Genomic DNA, 20432 nt, shown 5'->3' with positions numbered 1-20432 from the left:
TCTCTGTACATAACTTTAAAATTCCTCTTTGAAATATTTTACATTTCAGTTATTTAGCATAAAACTCGTATTTAATCGCAACATTTTATTTTATTGTTTCTTCCAAATAAATTACCATGCATAGTGAATATATTATTTGGAAATGTATTCTATCAAAAAGTACAAACAGAAGCTAGGACCGAAGGAAATTTAAAAGTAGGCTAATTAAAACGAACTTTCGGAAGAACAAAGGAAGGCATGTTAGGAAGTGGATCTTGTCGTCGCTAGAGGGGGCAACAAGATTACAAATATTTGTCCCATATTTTATGTGGATCCTTCAAGGAAAATGCTCAATTAAAAGAACCGGGTTTTCCGTTTCTGTCTCCTCCCTGTCTCACAAGCACACATTCCCTATATAAACACAAATAAATCCTGACACAATAATGAAATTTTGAATAATAGTTGATTTATATTAATTGAAGCAGAAGAATAAGAAGTAACTATTCAATGCAAAGAGGCAACCCGGGAAGTGTAAAATCAACGAATCATGGTAATTACCGTCATATTTATAACTGTCAAGATGCTTTACGAGTCTATATTCTTCGCAATAGATGGGGTTGTAAAAAGTCAGCAGGATATCTGATATTCAATTGCGGTTTAACGGACAAACACATCAAGAATCGATAAGAATACAATTCTGAGGAAGGAATCGTTTTAGTCCATTCAAAAGAAAACAGCATAAATGGTTCCCTTATAACATATTTAGTCAAAGCTACACCACATCACTGACTGGGAAAAGTGTTACTGACCGCCTTACTTGAGCGATTATTATCGATTAATAATAAAATCTTAGAGTTTTAATATAACTGTATTAAAATATTTCCTATAATATTTCACAGTTAGCCTCTATTTAATATTACCATATTAACTATATTTCCGTCGCTGGATTTAAAGCACAAGCAAGTATATTCCATACACAAAGCTTTTGTCAGGGTACCTGCCTTACCTGCAAGTCGTAGGGTCGACATTCTTTGAAACTCAGGTTCTTGCAGCCATTTCCACATTCGCCTAAAAGTCTCCCTTCCAGATTTAAGTTTACTCCAAGGTTTCGGGTTCCTTAAAAGGTCAGACAGGGTCCCCTGCGAGCGACAGAGTACTCGCTGAGCGAAGATAGCCTGCGGGATGCTGTATCGCTTTAGTTCCGCCGCTATTCTTTGTGCCAGTTCCTTGGTGTTGATCTCCTCCAGCTGCCCCGAGTTGGCACCTTGCGTTTCAGGGGAGGAGGGCGGTCTGTCTCGGCTGGAAATTAACGTGGGCCCGTGGGATTGAGGGTGCCCTTGATGTCCAGTATGGTGCATTCCGTTTAAATGTGGGATAATACCTGTCGTGGTACCATTGAGTCCTCGAGAAAAGTGTTGATCCCCTCTGGCGAGTATCGTGGGATGGTCATCAAAGTTGGGGCTCAGAATCTTGTCGGGCCCATGACTTCCATAGTTGTGGAGGCTCTGCTGTGTGTTATGAATGGTACTCAGGCTGTTTCCAAGGGGACTGCTGCCCAACGGGGATAAACTTTGATTCATACCTGTCATGTCTTTATGGTACTGGCTGTAGAGGTTGTTTATTGCTGGTAAACTCCTTTCATCCCGCATTAACGAAAAACTTCCTGTTACGTTTCCAGAAATACGTTGGTGTTGGTGATGATGATGGGGATGGTTGAATTTCTCCGAAACAGTAGATATGGGCGGCAGTGGCTGGAGTGGAGTTAAATGAGTATAGGTTCCGTTCATTCCTATCGCAGATGGGGATGTGTCGCCTGACATGCTCATCGCGTGATGGAGTGGGAGAGACAATTCAGGACGGTACTCTCCAGACCCATCAAGAATCGTAGCCATACTACAAACCATAGCTGACCGCGAAGATGCTGCTGTTAAATCCTGATGGATCCGCAAAGAAGCGTCTGTGTTCCGATTATGTTGGGCACTGTGAATATTCATCAGACCGTGGTCGTGGTTTACTCCACAATGCAGACTGCCAATGCTCTCCATTGTCATCTCTGGGTTCATGGTGCAAGCATCCAAATCCTTGGCAAGGCATAGATAGGCGGGGTATGCGGTCTTCATTCAGGACATTAATCTATTTACCACTTCCTGCCAATGATGAGTGTAGTCGCCTGATTGTGGTCTTAAGGCCCCTCGGTTTCTTTGGATTTTTTTTTTATTACCGATCTCTATCATACAAGCCAGTGCTGCACATCTCCACGTCCGAACCCGCTTCTCTTCCTATGTGATCTGCTGGAGCTGTCCAGAACAGGTTTGTTTTACGGTCACTCAACCCTGGTGGAGAGGGAGGGCATATCTCTTTGATAGACTTCAATCTTGATCAGTCACATTCTTAGTTGCTCATTATTGGTCGCCCATCCAATCCGGACTTCGGCGTGCATGACGCAGTCAAGTTCGGTTGAGATTTTCTGCAGCTGTGCATTTAAACTAAGGGCAAGTGCCTGTGTGTTTCTAAAAAATAATACTTGACGCGTCCTCCAACTCATTACTATTTATCAAAAGAGGTAAAAAAAAAATATTTCATAGTTTATCACACATTGTACGTAATTTGCGAATCTTGTGACGTCCTAAAATAATTTTGAAGTTACAATAGTTCAAGTTAAAAACAAAATAGCCTAATATATATATAAGTTCTTAAATTATACTCATTACAGTCTACCTATCGATATGTCTTTCTTTCTTTTTTTCTTTCTTTTGCTTTGAATACTGGGTCCTGGCCTTATCAGAAATCTGAAAAGCCTTTAGATGATTGATGGATTTGCCTATACGTATTTATTTAATTGCATTTATTGCAATCTTTCGGATTTCCTCATGAATGGTGCCATTTTGTATTGGCTGTTTGTGTATTTTACTAAGTAATTTTGCCTTGGAGGTTGCGCAGATGTTGCCTTTGTTTAAGGCACGTGTAGAGCGGCGTCTCAGAAGCATGAGCTATTCTTCTTATGATCGATAAAGCCAAAGGAGGGAGCGGGCGACAGCTTCTACAAAGGTCTTTGCAGGAACCGCGCTGGCATTCTGGCGAATTATCTGAGGATTTTTCCCTGACTTCCTAAAAGGCTAAGATATATCCAGCACAATGCCACGCCGAAACAAACAACACGTCTATTTTCACCCTATTCCGCTAGCGCGACTTACATCAGCGATGGATTATAACAGCAGCAGGGATTCGACTTCACGAATCTCGTACTCACCGCACAGGACTTAATGTGCTGAGCCACAGCAGCTCCACGACGACCTTCAGCAACGGCTTTTTAATTGTTTCATGTAACTGCGTAACAAGCTTTTAATTGAATCTCATGCGTTTGACACCTGTGAAAATATAAAATTATGAGTATTTTTTATCGGTTGAATTTTATGAATGTTATAAGACCGAAATGAGCCTATTCATGTGAATGAGCATAGTTTATGTATCACATTTAAGGCCATATTCGCAGCATTTAGTCCAATTACATTGAGCCGAAGGAATTACACGAAGGCTAGTAATAAATATCGAAGGAAGATAACAAATAAGGGTTCATTAAAACTCATTTATTTTTACGTTCTTCTCTTCCTTGAAACTATCTGCCATGTAGCTATTGCCCAAAATCCCTCTACTGCCGTCCTCATGCAAATGTATAGGACTGTTGCCAATCGTATTGAATTTTACATGCTTTGCGTTCATAATTTTTGTGTGTAGAATTTACAAAGACCTGTTGAATTGTATGCAGTTCTGTCTACTTGTGTTTTTGTACCCTACCTCTGTTAAAAAATAACGAGCTTACTATAGGAAGATATCATAGGAAGAAACTCGTTTGTTCTGTTCTACAAGCTTTATGATGACTATAGCTTATTTCGTGATGATGATATTTGGAAGATGGTTTGGTAGTTGTTGATTAAAAAGTACTGTATTATTAGATCATATGATGTCATAAACACAACAAAAACACTATTTTATAAATGCAGAGTCGAGCTATACTTGAAAATAAGCATCGAGAAAGAAGAAAACCTCATAACTCTTCAACTTGAAACATCATTAACTCATTTCTGCCAAAAAATCGTGCATCTTCTTGACTTGTGAATGTCCATTTTGGTCTTTGAAGTTGTAGCTTTAGCTTTAACCCCTAACACAAAATAGTATGTACCAGCTTTTATTTTCGTCAAAATTCTTGTTGGACGTCTGCTGTAAAATGTTTGCTGCTATGGAAAACTACGAACCAACTATAAAAAAATACATGGAATATTCAGCATCCTGTCTTTTTTGTTATCATATGGACCTCTTCTATGACTTAGCTATACGCTTGTATAGTTAAAGCAAAACTGTTCTTGTTCCGTTTTCAGTTATGTGTTCGAAATCATTTTGTTGTGTGTGTTATTAAAATAGTATTAGAAACACAGGTACTAGATTCTACAACTGCTCTGAATAGTTTCCCTCGCACGAAACAAAAAACACACCCCGTACGTTTGACAACCGTAGAATGTTGACATATGCTAGAAACGTTCAATTTATACATTTTTCAAAGCTTATAGGCCAGTTCGTATTCCTAAGTACTGCGTTCTTTAAAATAAAAAAAAAATCACAGCAATGGTTGTCACAATGTATCAGTGTGTTGCTCAATAACATTTTGTTGAATTAAGAACCGTTACTTTTCAAGGAAGACTTAACAGTTTAAAGATATAACAATACTAAGTAACCAAATAGTAACCAAAATAAACACCCAATAATTACATGCTTTCACAATTGTTTGTTGATTATGGAGACAGTGCCGCTCTGTAACGCCTTTTTCCCACCAAACAAACAATCCCACAAATAAACAAATAAATAAATATTACGCTCTTAATTATATATAATAAAAATGGGCTGAAATTGCGTTCTAATAACGTTAATCGATGTCATTTATTTATTATAAAATCCATATATTAAAAGAAAAAAATCAATAATTTTATATCCGCGGATTAAATCGAATTAAAATCAATTTTAGGTTAATAACTTCTTTAAAACGATTACTTTGATTTATTTTGCAATGATGGATTCAACAGGCGTATCAATACTCTGAAATATGACACAAACGAGAATCGTTCAGAATCAGCGTTAGTTGCGTTGTGGAGAATCAATGAATAAAATGTCTTTGGAAACGAAATTGGCGACACAGATGTATTTCCGAAAGTTTTTATGACTGCAGAAAAACATACATCTATTACCAGCATTCAACCATATCGAAAGGCACGTGGATGTTTAATGTATAAAAATGTAGGCCTATATGTTCACTTACGATCTATCTTTATTCCTGTGTCTATTCCACATATTTAAAAAAAATATTGTTTTAATAATCATACATAGTCATATATAAAATAACAATAAAGTAATAATTCACTTCAATTATTAATTTTAAAACATATTTTTAAAAATTATTTAAAAACTGGTGGACGCAACTAGTGTGCTCATATGACAGGGTATTTTTGGAAAGTCACAAAATCAGAAAATAGACACAGAGTAGTGACATAAGATTGTATATAGAATGTATACACAATGTTTATTTTTAAAACACAGAAGGCTGAAAATATTTCAACATAACTTTGACAAATTGAACAAAACATCAGGTAATTTAAAGCTATATGGTTTGTATATTGAAAGTATTTCTAAAAATTACTATAAGTAATACAACAAATGGGAACGCATTTATTGAAATCTATTATACAGCTATTCAATGTTAGAGTATTCTAGCATTTGCTACCTGAGCCCATTACATTGATGTAAAAAATTAAAAGAGTGTTACAAAAAAATTGTAATATTATTTTGTTCAAGATGTTCCATGCTGCCTGGCACCCAGTGCTATCTGAGGTAGGCTGGAGACCTCTCCACCCAGTACTGGATAAATGGTTGGACGATCGATGCATGGACATTTTATCAGTGCAATATTTTTCTGTATAATTATTGAAGCAGGAAATTTTTGTGCAGAACTGGTGGGTTTCTTGACAAAAAGTGCAATAAACATTCAAAGTTTTACATATCAGTCTTTTGCATATCCATTAACCATATTATTGTAGTATTATTATCATCATTGTATTATTAATGGTATTAGTTATGCTAATCAGTATGGATTGTACATAGTACTAAAGTAATTTGTTACATTCCTATTAAAAGTTCCAATTGTTTCTAAATATGCACTTATGTGATTTGATTTTTATCTGTGTAAAAGATTTAAATGACTGGAGCCGTATTTTTAACTACACTTAGCTTGTTAATAAGTATATGATAAATGCATATCATAACATGTGAATAGAAGATATTATTCTAAATATTATACCATAGTAAGTTAGTTAGTTTGTTATGTTCCCATGAATACAATATGATACATTATTTATTTTTTATAATGGGATGAGCAGGGTGCCTCTTAAAACATTAAGAATAAAAAGAACAATTGGCTTTCTACTTAAAATGCATTCTTTTCATTTGTTAACATACTGACTTTTTTAACAAATGACTTAATCATCAAGTTAATATTATGAAGATTTTAAACACTATCAAACATACAGACATTAAATCATCTCATAGACGCAACACCTGGAGCAAGATCTTAATCTAGGTTACCCTGAATGTTGCACGTAGGACTTAAGGCAGGAGTGTGTTTAAAGTTACAAAGTTATAAAGTTAATTGAAATTAGCATTAATTAGTACAATGAAAAAAATTCAGCCCTTCACCATATTCTGCTACAATTTGAAACTACGGGGAGACGGGGAGATGAAATCAGGAGCAGGAATTAGTGAACAGTGGTGAATTGGTGACTAGGATTGTCACAGGCTTGTGTCCCTTAAATGTCATTTTTCTAGCATAGATATGATTTATGCTAAATGATGAATATGATCAAACTAGCTGTAAAGTGCCAATCTGTCTATACTGAGCCCACCAGAAGAACTCATCTATAATCAAGTTCATAACATAATTCTACTGAGATTATTAGAAGCACAGGCTACAACAAAACATAATCACACAATAAAAAGAACCCACTGGCCTAGTCATTTACACTGCTGAAAAAACAACCATCCACAAAGAAAAATAAAGACTTAAAAGTGACATTTTAGGTACGGCAGCTGCAGAAAGTACCACACCGCCAAGTAATCTTAATTTCCAAAGGATTACAATTAATGAAGGACAATCAGGAAAAAAATCTTTAGCTATTGCAATCTTCTCTGAATGTGTTTATCCTTTAGACTAGCCTCTGCTAATGAACTATTATAGAAGTACCACTCAGGGTCATTTAATAAAATGAACATTTCACCTAGATTATGCCTAAAGTATATTGTCTATACTAAGATCAATTTCTACAAATCAATGCTTTCCTATAATCCTCAATGAATAATTTTATCAGTTGTAAGAGAAACTTTAAGGTAGATACAATCATCTAGCAGAAATATTACTTCTGTGAAATGCAAAAAAAATACATATGAACACTTTGTTAGTAACAATCATACATGTCCTTCCAAATTATTACACAATGAGCCTTTACTAAATATTTTAAAGATTTTTTCTTCTAATCATGGACGTCAAACTACAATAAAAATAATACAGGTATTATCACCATGATTGTAAATAAATAATTATATTATTTAGTGAGCTATATAGATCTGAAAATAAACAAATAATCATCATTGAAATATATTGCTCTACATGGAAGATTGTAAATGAAAAAAAACACATATGATATATACAGTATAATCTGTTCAGCATTCAGTTGGGTGGGAGAGATGGCGGGAGTTTTGGTGATTTTTCTCTCAACACTGTCAGCTGGATTTTGGGCATCTCAAACTGAAGAAATTATTCAATTAGAAGATAAATAATTTGCCATTCCAGATTAGGTCAAAGTGAAGACACTGCTAAAAAATATTAATATCTTACCTGAGATGCACATCAGCAGCAGGTAACTCATTCCGAACAAAACTCAAAAACACAAATCATGTCAAAGAAAAGTGAACGGAGTCCCAAGCTTCTATTAAACGTTGTCTCTGAAAGAAAACGAGGTAGAATCTAGACAAGTTATCATTGCGCTACATTTTTTTTCTTTGAGAAAGTTTTATGGTTTATTATGAAATACCTTAAAATGACTGCAGGACTTGCCGATAGCAGCAGTGTTCACACGCTGTGGAGCATCGTTTAAGGGGCAGACAAAATAGACCTTAGTGCATGAGCACACAGTTCAGTGAGATGAAGATTATAATGAGACCGAGGCGTCTTTTTCAGGCCATAAAAGCGGATTTCTTTTGGTAGTTTACCTTTCGATTCCAGATGAACGCCTGAAATTAACCTCATTCATAGCTGAAAGTTTCTTGCATTTATATATCTAATGGAAATTTTTCCAACCAATAAGCTTAGCTAAAGCTGCTGTAGCATGCAAAGCACATATTGTTTTTATTCTGACCTCATTTAGCAGTACAGTGTATATTATATATTTCTAGTGTCTGTTTGTTTTACATACTGTATAAGTGTATATATAGGATGGCCGTCCTGTTCAGCACTGTGCTTCCAGGTCCCGCCGTGACCAAGGATAAGTGGATGGATGGATATTTATATATAGATCCTCTCACCGAGAGGATAATTAAGCTCTTGTGCATGAGAGATGATAAAGGGTTTCATTAAAGCTAAGACTGAGTTCCAAAGCATGTGTTGGAATCTTTGCTTCAAAGCACTTAGTTTACATATAAATCATTCAAGTGCCCTCTGGAAACAAAAGTAAAGTTTCCATGTTACAATTTACCTATTTATCCTTTTCCAAAAATACTGTTAAATTAGCAAAAGCAATAAAGTCCGAATACATACATTTTTTTGCTAGTTCACCTTAAACTTCATATATTTTTCTATGTCTGTGTATTAAACAGGACTCCATGAACTCATATTCACTCTTCAAGTTATCGCGTGTGCTACATTTTAAAATCAGAGGTATTTGCAAATGATTCAGTCCCTGAAAAAATATACTAGGAAAAATTCTGAAGGTGTGCTTTGTTTATGTTAGTAAAGCTGGTTTTGCAATGTGGCATCAGGGAGTGCAAAACTAGACCATGCGAGGTTTCCCGTAGCTCCCTAAGCACAGGGGGCGACACTGAGCCGGACCATTCCTTCAGTGTGCAATGTGTGCAGGAGTTTGAACTCAGCAGGCAACTGATGGGACTCCTGCCACTTGGTGGTAAACTTGGTCCCTTTCTTGTCAAAGTAGTGGTACGGGAGTCCCTTGCCAGAGATAGGATCCCAGCCGAAGGGCCAGAAGCCATAGAGGTGAACTTCCTCACACATGGCTGAGGCCAGAGTGTACATGAGGATCCCCGTGCTCAGGCGCTTGGGGGAAAGCTGCTTAGTCTTCCAGTAGCTGTATAAGGGGATAGGAAGATATTCCACAATGACAAAGAACACTTTTCTCCAACGGGGTAACTGTGACCCTAACAATGAGTAGCAGAAATGGGCTGTCGGTATAGATGTGTTAAATTTGCACTCCTGCAGTACATTTTCAACTTTGAATGCATTTTAGAAATAGCTCAAGGTAATATGGCTAATGCAAGCGATCATGAAACAGCTCTGCGACACTGATCATTCTACAGTTTAGTTACTGTATATCTATATCACTCAGAAGCTTTACCAGATTGAACAATAAGCCTTCATGACCATTTTATACAGGGATGGAAAGAAGGAGATAAAATGTGATTATTGCTGTCCTCTATATCATAAAAAACACAAATTTTAATAGGATTATATAGACTTTACTTCAGGTAATCTAAACCATTATTTAATGCTCAGTATTAGAAATTAAATGGTGTTTTATAATTTAGTAGAATATTATAATAAAATAATAATAGTAAAATCATGTATGTACATATACAAATTACAAGTGCAATTAGACATGGTGTCAATTAGTGTAAGTCTCAATTTTAAATGTTAAAATGAAATTCAAAGGCTTACCTATTGATATAGTGCATGATATTGCCTGGAAAAGCAAGCTGCACATTCAACTGGTCCTTATGCTCAATGAAGAAGTCAATAAGCGTCCGTGTGACAGGGGCTGACGTGTGGAAGAAGAAAGCGGGAATCCAGAGGATTGCCCCGTCTAGCTTTTTTAACCTAAGAAGGAAGTTGTTGCGGTCTTGGATTGTCAGCAGGTTGTTGTAGTACCTCTCCAGGATGCTGGGGTTGAAGGTGGTCATGTTTGTTTTGCGTCCAACGTCTCTGTGGTAGATCTCTGTGGGGGCAAAGTTGCAGCGAAAGATGAAGTTGAATTTGTCAATCTCAGGCCCGCACCGGCTGCCCGTAAGGATGCCACTGTTTCCAACCACGGCGCACATGTTGTAATGTTTGTTCAGGATGGGCGAAGAGTCAGGGAGCAGTGACTTGAAGTTACCACTGATGGCGAAGACATACTTGTGACTGGAGTAGTCATAGTGCATCAGCTGGCCCACACGCACCCTGTCCTTAGTCAGGGAGAAGTTATTTGGCACATCAACGTAATGAGAAATTTCTTCCCTGCAAGACATACAAGTAAGTTAGGCTCTTTTGACATTGTTTCGTGCCGTAATGGCTCACACCGTCAAATATCAACATAATAACATGTCATCAATCAAACTGGTGGTAAATATTAGGACTGCCACAACACAATGCCTCAGTCATTGACTTTTAGTAAACACCTAGAAAAAAAGCATAAAACATGATCACAATGCAAATTTGGCATGAGAAAGTTTCACAATGTCTGGACACCTTTGTTGCATGATTGCTGTCTGGTTAAACTTCCACTCAGTAGCGCTTTGCATTTCCTCTGTGGTGGTTAACGGGATGAAGGACTGGTCCAGGAACTTCAATGCAAACTGTGTCCTGAAAAAAAAAGACCTTTCTTCTTCAACAAGAAAAGAGATTAAATTAAATCATTGATCAACTACTTACATCGGTGATTCTCTCAATTAATTAATTTAATTAATTGTCAATTAGTTAATTCCATTACCTAGTTAAATATTGGCAGCTATTTTGAAATGTGGAAATCCTGACCACAGCTTCAAGTCTTTATTGGTTTCATTATTTTTTATAATTTATCTGAGGTCTGACTTTGTCTATTTAAGTCCCCAAGAAGGCCTTATATAAAGGTGGCAGTAAATATATGCATAATACGATTTCTTTATATGATGACTATACTTTATATGTAACAGCCAGTGCTCCGTGTTAATACTTGAAGTTTCTACCACCAAGAAATTATAAACTTTTCACTTTTTACATTTTACTGGAATTCTTTGACACACAAGCTAACATGCTGCTATATTATGCCAATTCAATTAAATTCAAATCAGTTTATTTTCATATAGCACCTTTCACAAACAGACAAAGAAATGAAAGAAAGAAAACCAGAAGGCAATGGAGGACAGGAAGCGAAAACTCCCAAGTAGAGAGGAAAAAAACCTCTGGGGGCCCAAGGTCAACTGGCAAGTCCCCCCCCCCCTCCTCCCACCAGGCATGTTAACATTATAGAAATTCCTATTATTCTTTAAAACTAAACAAAATAGCAAAAAGTGTACTTTGCTTTAAATGTTTAAAATTGCTTCCTCCACAGAACCTGTCCTTCAGACAGTGAAAATGATTAGTTCATGAAAATGGCTTTGGCAGAGTATCAGCACCAAGGAGAACTAAAACAACCATCGCATTACTGCTGACACAGCATTCTGGCCTCGGAATTTTTATGATAGAGAGCGAAATTTTTGTTCAATGGGGGTATATTTGATTTAAATTGAAGTTTCTTTAAATTATTCATTCAGTAATTATTTATTCCGGAAAATAAATATTTTTTTAAATGATCCTGTAGTTAAGATCCAGAAGTCTAAACTGCATTCATCTCAAATAAACGGAATGTACATATCTGCTAAGTGAGATCTTCTGAATTCACTAATACAGAAGTTACTTTCGCTGTGATATTTAATCATGTAAGTCTGATCCAAGATCTCTTACCCTTTTTCTTCTCTACCCTAAATGAGAAGGTCATCGCACTCTGAAACGCAGTCAGGAAGGGCAAAACTCGAGGAACATTGCACTGCAGACTGCAATGCACTTTTGCCAGCAGCAACTCATTTAATAACTTCGTGAACTGACTTACGCCTCTAAAGTGCACATGAAACAGCTTCACGTATGCCTATACAAATAAACATAAATACTTACAGTAATGTAGCCCAAACGTTTACGGCTTTTTAACCATCACTTACCGAAATCCAGCATGAAACATATACATCCCCGTTGCATGTGAATATTTCGGGGCTGTGAAGATATATATTTTTTTAATTGACACGTAGCTGAGGAAGGACAAGATGAGCAAAACCACGCTGAACATGGAGAAAACCACCGCGCTAGCGATGCGGACCATCTTGGCGTGCTGCGATTATTGCCCGGCAGACCGAAAACCTGCGGAGGCTGCGTGGTCAGTACCGCGGAATAAACAGTTCTAAACAATCCTACACAAACCCGATTAAATAAATGCTGATGGCTGAAACTGTAGCTGGTCGCGATGTGAGCAAGTCTCCGCATTTAATTCCTCCCATTGCTGCTCGCATATTCAGATAAAACTGCTGTCACCGGGCTCACAAGAAAACGCCGGCTGCTGAATTAATGGTTTAGTTAGACGGCTGCGAATTTGCGTGAGTTCCGTGCTATACTTAAAGGAGACTGAGCCGAAAATTCCAACCAGGTAGAAAGCATAGCTTTCCGCTAGGTTTTTCATTTACAATAATGAAACTGATTTAAAAAATTATCAAAACGAGCGAGTTTATATGATATTTGCAACAACAAGATTATCATGATAATGAATGGTGGTTAACGGCTGTATATTATGCTTTATTACTGAACTCACCCCCACCACCTTGGAAAATGAGAGAATACTGTACTTGTGAATGAACGTTTGCAGTGCACTTTAGGATGCGTGGTCATGGATACTTTTCATGGCTCAGTCGAAGGAAGGATAATGTGCTGGGGAAAAGGGACCAGGTTACAATTAATCAGCAGCTATAAGTTGGTACAATATATAAAATTAAAAATAATTGCAATAGGAGTTTCGGTTTTGTTTAATGAAATACTATACAAACACATTATTCAAGGACCACTTGCTTATATTGACAATAATGATAAAATTACAGCATAATTGCTGCTAAACGACTGTAATTCCTTTACAAGATTTTAATTGACCAGTCAGCTCCATCTTTATTGTTGAGCTTGAAATTCACAAGATTTAAAGTTTAAAATCATAACATTTTGTTAGAGAATTTACTCTTTCTGTAGGTATCAGTACTCATGCAGCAAAGCCTATGGAAACAGTCACTGGGATGTAGGTGAGCTGAGAGGACGGGAGCTATACTAGACCTGAGCATGCTTTGGTGCCTCTATACTAGACCTGAGCATGCTTTGGTGCCTCTATACTAGACCTGAGCATGCTTTGGTGCCTCTATACTAGACCTGAGCATGCTTTGGTGCCTCTATACTAGACCTGAGCATGCTTTGGTGCCTCTATACTAGACCTGAGCATGCTTTGGTGCCTCTATACTAGACCTGAGCATGCTTTGGTGCCTCTATACTAGACCTGAGCATGCTTTGGTGCCTCTATACTAGACCTGAGCATGCTTTGGTGCCTCTATACTAGACCTGAGCATGCTTTGGTGCCTCTATACTAGACCTGAGCATGCTTTGGTGCCTCTATACTAGACCTGAGCATGCTTTGGTGCCTCTATACTAGACCTGAGCATGCTTTGGTGCCTCTATACTAGACCTGAGCATGCTTTGGTGCCTCTATACTAGACCTGAGCATGCTTTGGTGCCTCTATACTAGACCTGAGCATGCTTTGGTGCCTCTATACTAGACCTGAGCATGCTTTGGTGCCTCTATACTAGACCTGAGCATGCTTTGGTGCCTCTATACTAGACCTGAGCATGCTTTGGTGCCTCTATACTAGACCTGAGCATGCTTTGGTGCCTCTATACTAGACCTGAGCATGCTTTGGTGCCTCTATACTAGACCTGAGCATGCTTTGGTGCCTCTATACTAGACCTGAGCATGCTTTGGTGCCTCTATACTAGACCTGAGCATGCTTTGGTGCCTCTATACTAGACCTGAGCATGCTTTGGTGCCTCTATACTAGACCTGAGCATGCTTTGGTGCCTCTATACTAGACCTGAGCATGCTTTGGTGCCTCTATACTAGACCTGAGCATGCTTTGGTGCCTCTATACTAGACCTGAGCATGCTTTGGTGCCTCTATACTAGACCTGAGCATGCTTTGGTGCCTCTATACTAGACCTGAGCATGCTTTGGTGCCTCTATTAGATGGAGCATTTGATCAGTTATTTGGAAAGGGGGGGTGGTATGGCCATACATGATCATCAATTTTCTGCTGTCTTGTTTCTCCAGAGGTCTGGAAGGACGATTACAGCAATAATTAATGAAAAAATAATCAGAAAAATGCCAAAGCAAGAGTGTGGACAGCATGCTATGTCTAACATCTGGGTTTTTGTCTCACTTGTATTCTTTATACATTCAGTTTACTTCTAGTCAAATAAAATAGCTAGGATTATAAGATCAACTAAGTAATAATGCCAAAGCACAATGCATTCCATTAATCATCGTGAATAATTTAATATGCTATACTTTCTATTAAAAACAGCACCAAACAGCACACTTCATCGGACCTTGTCAGCGGCTTGCCAGCTGGGTCTGAACAATATTCCACATGCCTTTAATATGGTTCTTGGATGTCGTGCTTAGAGAACCACAAAACTGCAGTCCTTACCGATTACCATTCTCAAGTTGTAGGCTGCTGCCGTGAATTCAAGGCTTATATTTAAATCTTTTTAAAATTAGATGTTGTATGAAATATTTTTACATAATCTTGTGTATTTGCAAGAGCTTGGCTGGATGACAATCTCTGTGATACTGGGCATCTCTGTTATACTGAGTATCTGTGAACTGGGTATCTCTGTGATACTGGGTATCTGTGTACTGGGTATTTCTGTGATACTGGGTATCCGTGTGATACTGTGTGTCTCTGTTATACTGGGTATCTGTGATACTGGGTAGGAAGTAATAGAGGATTGTGTAAGGCTACAGCTGGCTTTCTTTTCAGGTGTCAGGGTCTGATTTTGTGTTTCTGAGGCCAGTATTTTATTAGTAAAGAGGTACAAGTGTAGAGTGTGTCCCACTCTGGGATGCCACCTCCATCTTACAGTGTGTTACACCTCTGTAACCTAGGGCTCAATTAAGGCAAGTCCCAGGTGCAATACTCAGCAAATAAGCTTTTTCCCTGTCTCCACCAACCATCTGCACTTGAGCTGGGACATCTGAAAATATTGATCATGCTTAAAATTTTGGTAAGAGCTAAAAAACTAGTTCATTCGTTTTAATTATACATTTGAATGCAGTTGGGATAGCGCAGTGGTGCAGTGATTAGCTCTGTTATCTCAGACCTCTGGGACCAGGGTTCTGTGTGTGTGTGGAGTTTGCATGTTCTTCCTATGTCATTGTGGGGTTTCCTTCATTCACCCCTCCCCCCATGGTCCAAAAGCATGCTACATGCTGAGGTTAACTAAAGTTACCAAATTGCCCAAAGGTGTGAATGGTGTGTGAATGTGCCTTGTGATAGGGCGGCACCCCATCCTGGACTGTTCCCTGCCTTGTGATAGGGCGGCACCCCATCCTGGACTGTTCCCTGCCTTGTGATAGGGCGGCACCCCATCCTGGACTGTTCCCTGCCTTGTGATAGGGCGGCACCCCATCCTGGACTGTTCCCTGCCTTGTGATAGGGCGGCACCCCATCCTAGACTGTTCCCTGCCTTGTGATAGGGCGGCACCCCATCCTGGACTGTTCCCTGCCTTGTGATAGGGCGGCACCCCATCCTAGACTGTTCCCTGCCTTGTGATAGGGCGGCGCCCCATCCTGGACTGTTCCCTGCCTTGTGATAGGGCGGCGCCCCATCCTGGACTGTTCCCTGCCTTGTGATAGGGCGGCGCCCCATCCTGGACTGTTCCCTGCCTTGTGATAGGGTGGCGCCCCATCCTGGACTGTTCCCTGCCTTGTGATAGGGCGGCGCCCCATCCTGGACTGTTCCCTGCCTTGTGCCCATAGCCTCCAGGATGGGCTGTGGACCCCCAGCAACCATGGGGAGGATCAGCAGTTACAGAAAATGGACGGATGACAAATTGAGGTATGTTGCATTACAAATACTGAAATAGCTAATATTCTCTGTCTTTCATATTTTGTGCCATATCAGAAACAGAACAGGCCTGTATGCAGTTACTTGGTAATGTGTACTAAGATCTTTGGTTTGCAAGTTAATTATTTTATGGTCACATTTTTTTGTAGATATTGATTGAACTTAAGCCAGATTTGGCATGTTTTGTTTGAACCCTTCACTCTACTGTCCCTTTCATTTTCACGTGTGGGTACTGTACACAAGTGACAGATACACTTCCTACATGTATTACTGTAACAAACACAAGAATTCTGATAAATGGTTTTTCCAGTCCCAGCTGAAGGGTGAACATGTCTGATAGGTAATGCAAAGGATTAATGGGGACATTACTAGCAAACAAACTCTTTCCCTCTGATGAATAGCTAAGAGGTCAGCCATTGTGAGTCCACTGTGGGAACACAGAACATGAGTAGCCCAGGCCAGTACTCAGGGATGCAGTTGCTAGGAAACAGGCTGACTAGAGAGGTTCAACTTGGTTTGGTCTTTCTCAATCAATTTCCACATGTGTTGCGCTGATCAATATCAATAATCACACTGACTTTGGAATAAATGCAAATTCTGAAACCGTGCTTATATCAAATTTGCCATCGAACATCAAAACATACAACAACTCCAGTTCTAGGTGCTTTCATATACACTCACCTAAAGGATTATTAGGAACACCATACTAATACGGTGTTTGACCCCCTTTCGCCTTCAGAACTGCCTTAATTCTACATGGCATTGATTCAACAAGGTGTTGAAAGCATTCTTTAGAAATGTTGGCCCATATTGATAGGATAGCATCTTGCAGTTGATGGAGATTTGTGGGATGCACATCCAGGGCACGAAGCTCACGTTCCACCACATCCCAAAGATGCTCTATTGGGTTGAGATCTGGTGACTGTGGGGGCCATTTTAGTACAGTGAACTCATTGTCATGTTCAAGAAACCAATTTGAAATGATTCGAGCTTTGTGACATGGTGCATTATCCTGCTGGAAGTAGCCATCAGAGGATGGGTACATGGTGGTCATAAAGGGATGGACATGGTCAGAAACAATGCTCAGGTAGGCCGTGGCATTTAAACGATGCCCAATTGGCACTAAGGGGTCTAAAGTGTGCCAAGAAAACATCCCCCACACCATTACACCACCACCACCAGCCTGCACAGTGGTAACAAGGCATGATGGATCCATGTTCTCATTCTGTTTACGCCAAATTCTGACTCTAGCATTTGAATGTCTCAACAGAAATCGAGACTCATCAGACCAGGCAACATTTTTCCAGTCTTCAACTGTCCAATTTTGGTGAGCTCGTGCAAATTGTAGCCTCTTTTTCCTATTTGTAATGGAGATGAGTGGTACCCGGTGGGGTCTTCTGCTGTTGTAGCCCATCCGCCTCAAGGTTGTGCGTGTTGTGGCTTCACAAATGCTTTGCTGCATACCTCGGTTGTAACGAGTGGTTATTTCAGTCAAAGTTGCTCTTCTATCAGCTTGAATCAGTCGGCCCATTCTCCTCTGACCTCTAGCATCAACAAGGCATTTTCGCCCACAGGACTGCCGCATACTGGATGTTTTTCCCTTTGCACACCATTCTTTGTAAACCCTAGAAATGGTTGTGTGTGAAAATCCCAGTAACTGAGCAGATTGTGAAATACTCAGACCGGCCCGTCTGGCACCAACAACCATGCCACGCTCAAAATTGCTTAAATCACCTTTCTTTCCCATTCTGACATTCAGTTTGGAGTTCAGGAGATTGTCTTGACCAGGACCACACCCCTAAATGCATTGAAGCAACTGCCATGTGATTGGTTGATTAGATAATTGCATTAATGAGAAATTGAACAGGTGTTCCTAATAATCCTTTAGGTGAGTGTACATTCAGCAAGAGAAGTTCATTTAGCTGTATGAGTCAGTGTCATGTTATGCAGGAATGTGCTTTTAATTACCACTTAAGAAGAATAGTATAGAGGAAACATTTTACCTGAAGGAATAACCATATTCCAAGTCATCCATCCATTTTTACCACTTACCCAGTGCAGGTTCCACTTGGAGCCTATCCCAGAAACCACAAATGAGGATGGGATGCCAGTCCAGCACAAGCAACATACATTTATTTCCCACACGATTTTACCCAAAGCAACATACATTTTCAAGGAAGTCATTCAGTCCCTGGAGCAGGTGGGGGTTCAGGGTCTTGCTCAGGGGTCCAACACTCCAACAGTGAAACCAACTCTGGGCTTTGAACCAGCAACCTGTAAATCACAAACACAGCATCCTAACCCACTGAACTACACACTACACCAGTGGGTTGCATGTATACTGTAAATAACCAACCACACTATAGATTGGGGGATCTGTGACTATCAAGGAAGCACTAAGGCTGAAGAGCCCGGTGCCGCCTAGTAATACCGTGGTTAGTGACCTTCACCTAAGAGTAGAGCTCAGCTGATAATATCTCAGGGAATCAAGAGCCTATTTCATTCTCAAATACTCCTTCTCTATGGCCAATTATACCCTCCCCAAAACCTATAATGTGCAGCTGATAAACAGTACAGGGTGCTTTTGAATCACCTCCCTTCTTTCAACACTGCCCCTGGAGGCCAAACAACGTCACTGAAAATTCCAAGCGCAAAGGGGGTCTTGAATGCTGTCAGATCTCATGACTCGTGAGTGAGAGGCACCTGCCAATAGCCCTTATTCAGATCCAAAGTAGAAATGACCTGAGCAGGGCCAAGGTGCTCCAGCAGCTTGTCAATATGAGACATTGGACAGCTATCAAAGTGTAAGATGGTGTTGGGCACTGAATGTCGTTATAGAATCCTATTGCCCCATTCTTCTTTTACATCAGGACCACTCTCTGGTGTTGTGATGACTGCTATCTGAATGATTGTCTTTAGCTTCTCCTTCAACACTGGGGTCCACCTTGCAGAGATGCAGTGTTGGATTATTTCATGCTGTGCTTGAGAAATTTGTGGTGCAGCCAGGCTGTTCTGGGAAAACACCCACAGCGACTGCAAGATGATCAGCAGGTCAGCAGACTGTTGTCGACACAGGTCAAGTCAAGCTGTTTCTCTGGCTTTCAAATGAGGCACTTCTCAATCGAACCCTCACCTACCACAGCTCAAACTAACAATACCTGTAGACACTTCATGCGCTCCTTGTAGAGGCTCACAGGAAAAGTGGCACGTTTTCCTGAAATGGGAACCTTTTAAGCAACTGAACCTGCTGGTGAATTTATAAGAGCCCCGGCACTTTGCAGTCAGGCAGTGCTCCGAAGGTAGTAGCAGCGTAAGACCTGTTTGCCCAAGCTCTGATGGTTGTACCAGGTCTTCTGAGCTTTCTGTGAATCTGCCCTATCCTGCATCATGACGACAGTGTTTGGTAATGGATTACATTAACTGCACCTTCATAATGCAGTCATTATGCATTCATGGGACATTCAGTGCACTTTCATAATGCATTCATAGAACATTCATAAGCAGCATGTAACATGTCTTAAAGCAGTGTGTTCATAATATTTTCAATGAACAAGACATAACAGCTGTAATACACATTAATAGTAAACATTATATTATCATATAATGTTTGTTAATAATGTATATTAAAGCTGCTAAGGTATGTTAGGATGTTATGGTATATTTATATGCTGCTTATGAATGTTCTATGAATGAATTATGAAGGTGCACTGAATGTCCTACGAAGGCATTATAAAGGCATTATGAATGTGCACCCAGTGTTTTTCCTTGGTGCATAAGTGATGACACTGATTCATCTGAGTCCCTCTCCTCACATGGCTCACATCCATGGGACGCCAGACTGAATGACCATAGAGGATTTCAAACTGAGAAGAAACCTTTGGATACTGAGGTATTGAGGTACTGTACTTTACAATATACAAATAGCAGATATGGCAACCAGACAACTCAGTCGCATCCAGTTTCACTCATGAATCTGCTGAGCATGTTTTAAGGGTCTGGTTAAACCATTCAACACATCCTTCAGTCTATGGATGAGAAGGTGAACGACATATGCCTTTAATGCCTAAAGACTTATTGATGTTTCCACATCGACATATTTGTTCCTTGCTCTGTGTTATTTCCTTAGAGATAGCTAACCTTGGAAATAAGCTGACTTAAGCATTCTGCGATTTGCTTTGCTCTAATGCTCCTCCAGGAAATGCCTCAAAATC

The 20432-nt window shown here is 39.4% G+C and overlaps 2 protein-coding genes across 4 annotated transcripts in view; both read right to left on the bottom strand.

The window, feature by feature from the left end:
- LOC111852607 (one cut domain family member 2-like) overlaps nucleotides 1-2270 on the bottom strand; it is an 82653-nt gene extending 80383 nt beyond the window's left edge. For both annotated transcript variants that reach the window (XR_011992417.1, XM_072714645.1), the window contains exon 1: nucleotides 986-2270. Coding sequence is in view for 1 of the 2 variants with exons in the window: in XM_072714645.1 (XP_072570746.1) it covers nucleotides 986-2099 (1114 nt within the window). In the remaining variant the exon portion in view is untranslated. The remainder of the gene's footprint in view (nucleotides 1-985) is intronic.
- A 5431-nt stretch (nucleotides 2271-7701) lies between these two features.
- LOC111852583 (alpha-N-acetylneuraminate alpha-2,8-sialyltransferase ST8SIA3-like) lies at nucleotides 7702-12631 on the bottom strand. 2 transcript variants are annotated; one of them, XM_023828659.2, is made up of 6 exons: nucleotides 12235-12631; nucleotides 10751-10864; nucleotides 9962-10519; nucleotides 8109-9374; nucleotides 7913-8019; nucleotides 7702-7822 (listed from the first exon to the last, which is right to left on the bottom strand). In XM_023828659.2, exons 1-4 carry the CDS (start codon nucleotides 12390-12392, stop codon nucleotides 9092-9094), a joined length of 1113 nt encoding a protein of 370 aa, XP_023684427.1. In that variant the 5' UTR covers nucleotides 12393-12631; the 3' UTR covers nucleotides 7702-7822; nucleotides 7913-8019; nucleotides 8109-9091. The 2 variants fall into 2 exon arrangements, with proteins under 2 accessions (XP_023684427.1, XP_023684426.1); XM_023828658.2 differs by having other exon boundaries at nucleotides 7913-9374.
- Nucleotides 12632-20432: the final 7801 nt, after the last annotated feature.

This window comes from Paramormyrops kingsleyae, chromosome 7, assembly GCF_048594095.1.
Source record: "Paramormyrops kingsleyae isolate MSU_618 chromosome 7, PKINGS_0.4, whole genome shotgun sequence".
NCBI classification, from domain to species: domain Eukaryota; kingdom Metazoa; phylum Chordata; class Actinopteri; order Osteoglossiformes; family Mormyridae; genus Paramormyrops; species Paramormyrops kingsleyae.
The sequence above is the reverse complement of the archived record's forward strand: the minus strand, read 5'-3'. Positions and strand labels throughout refer to the sequence as shown.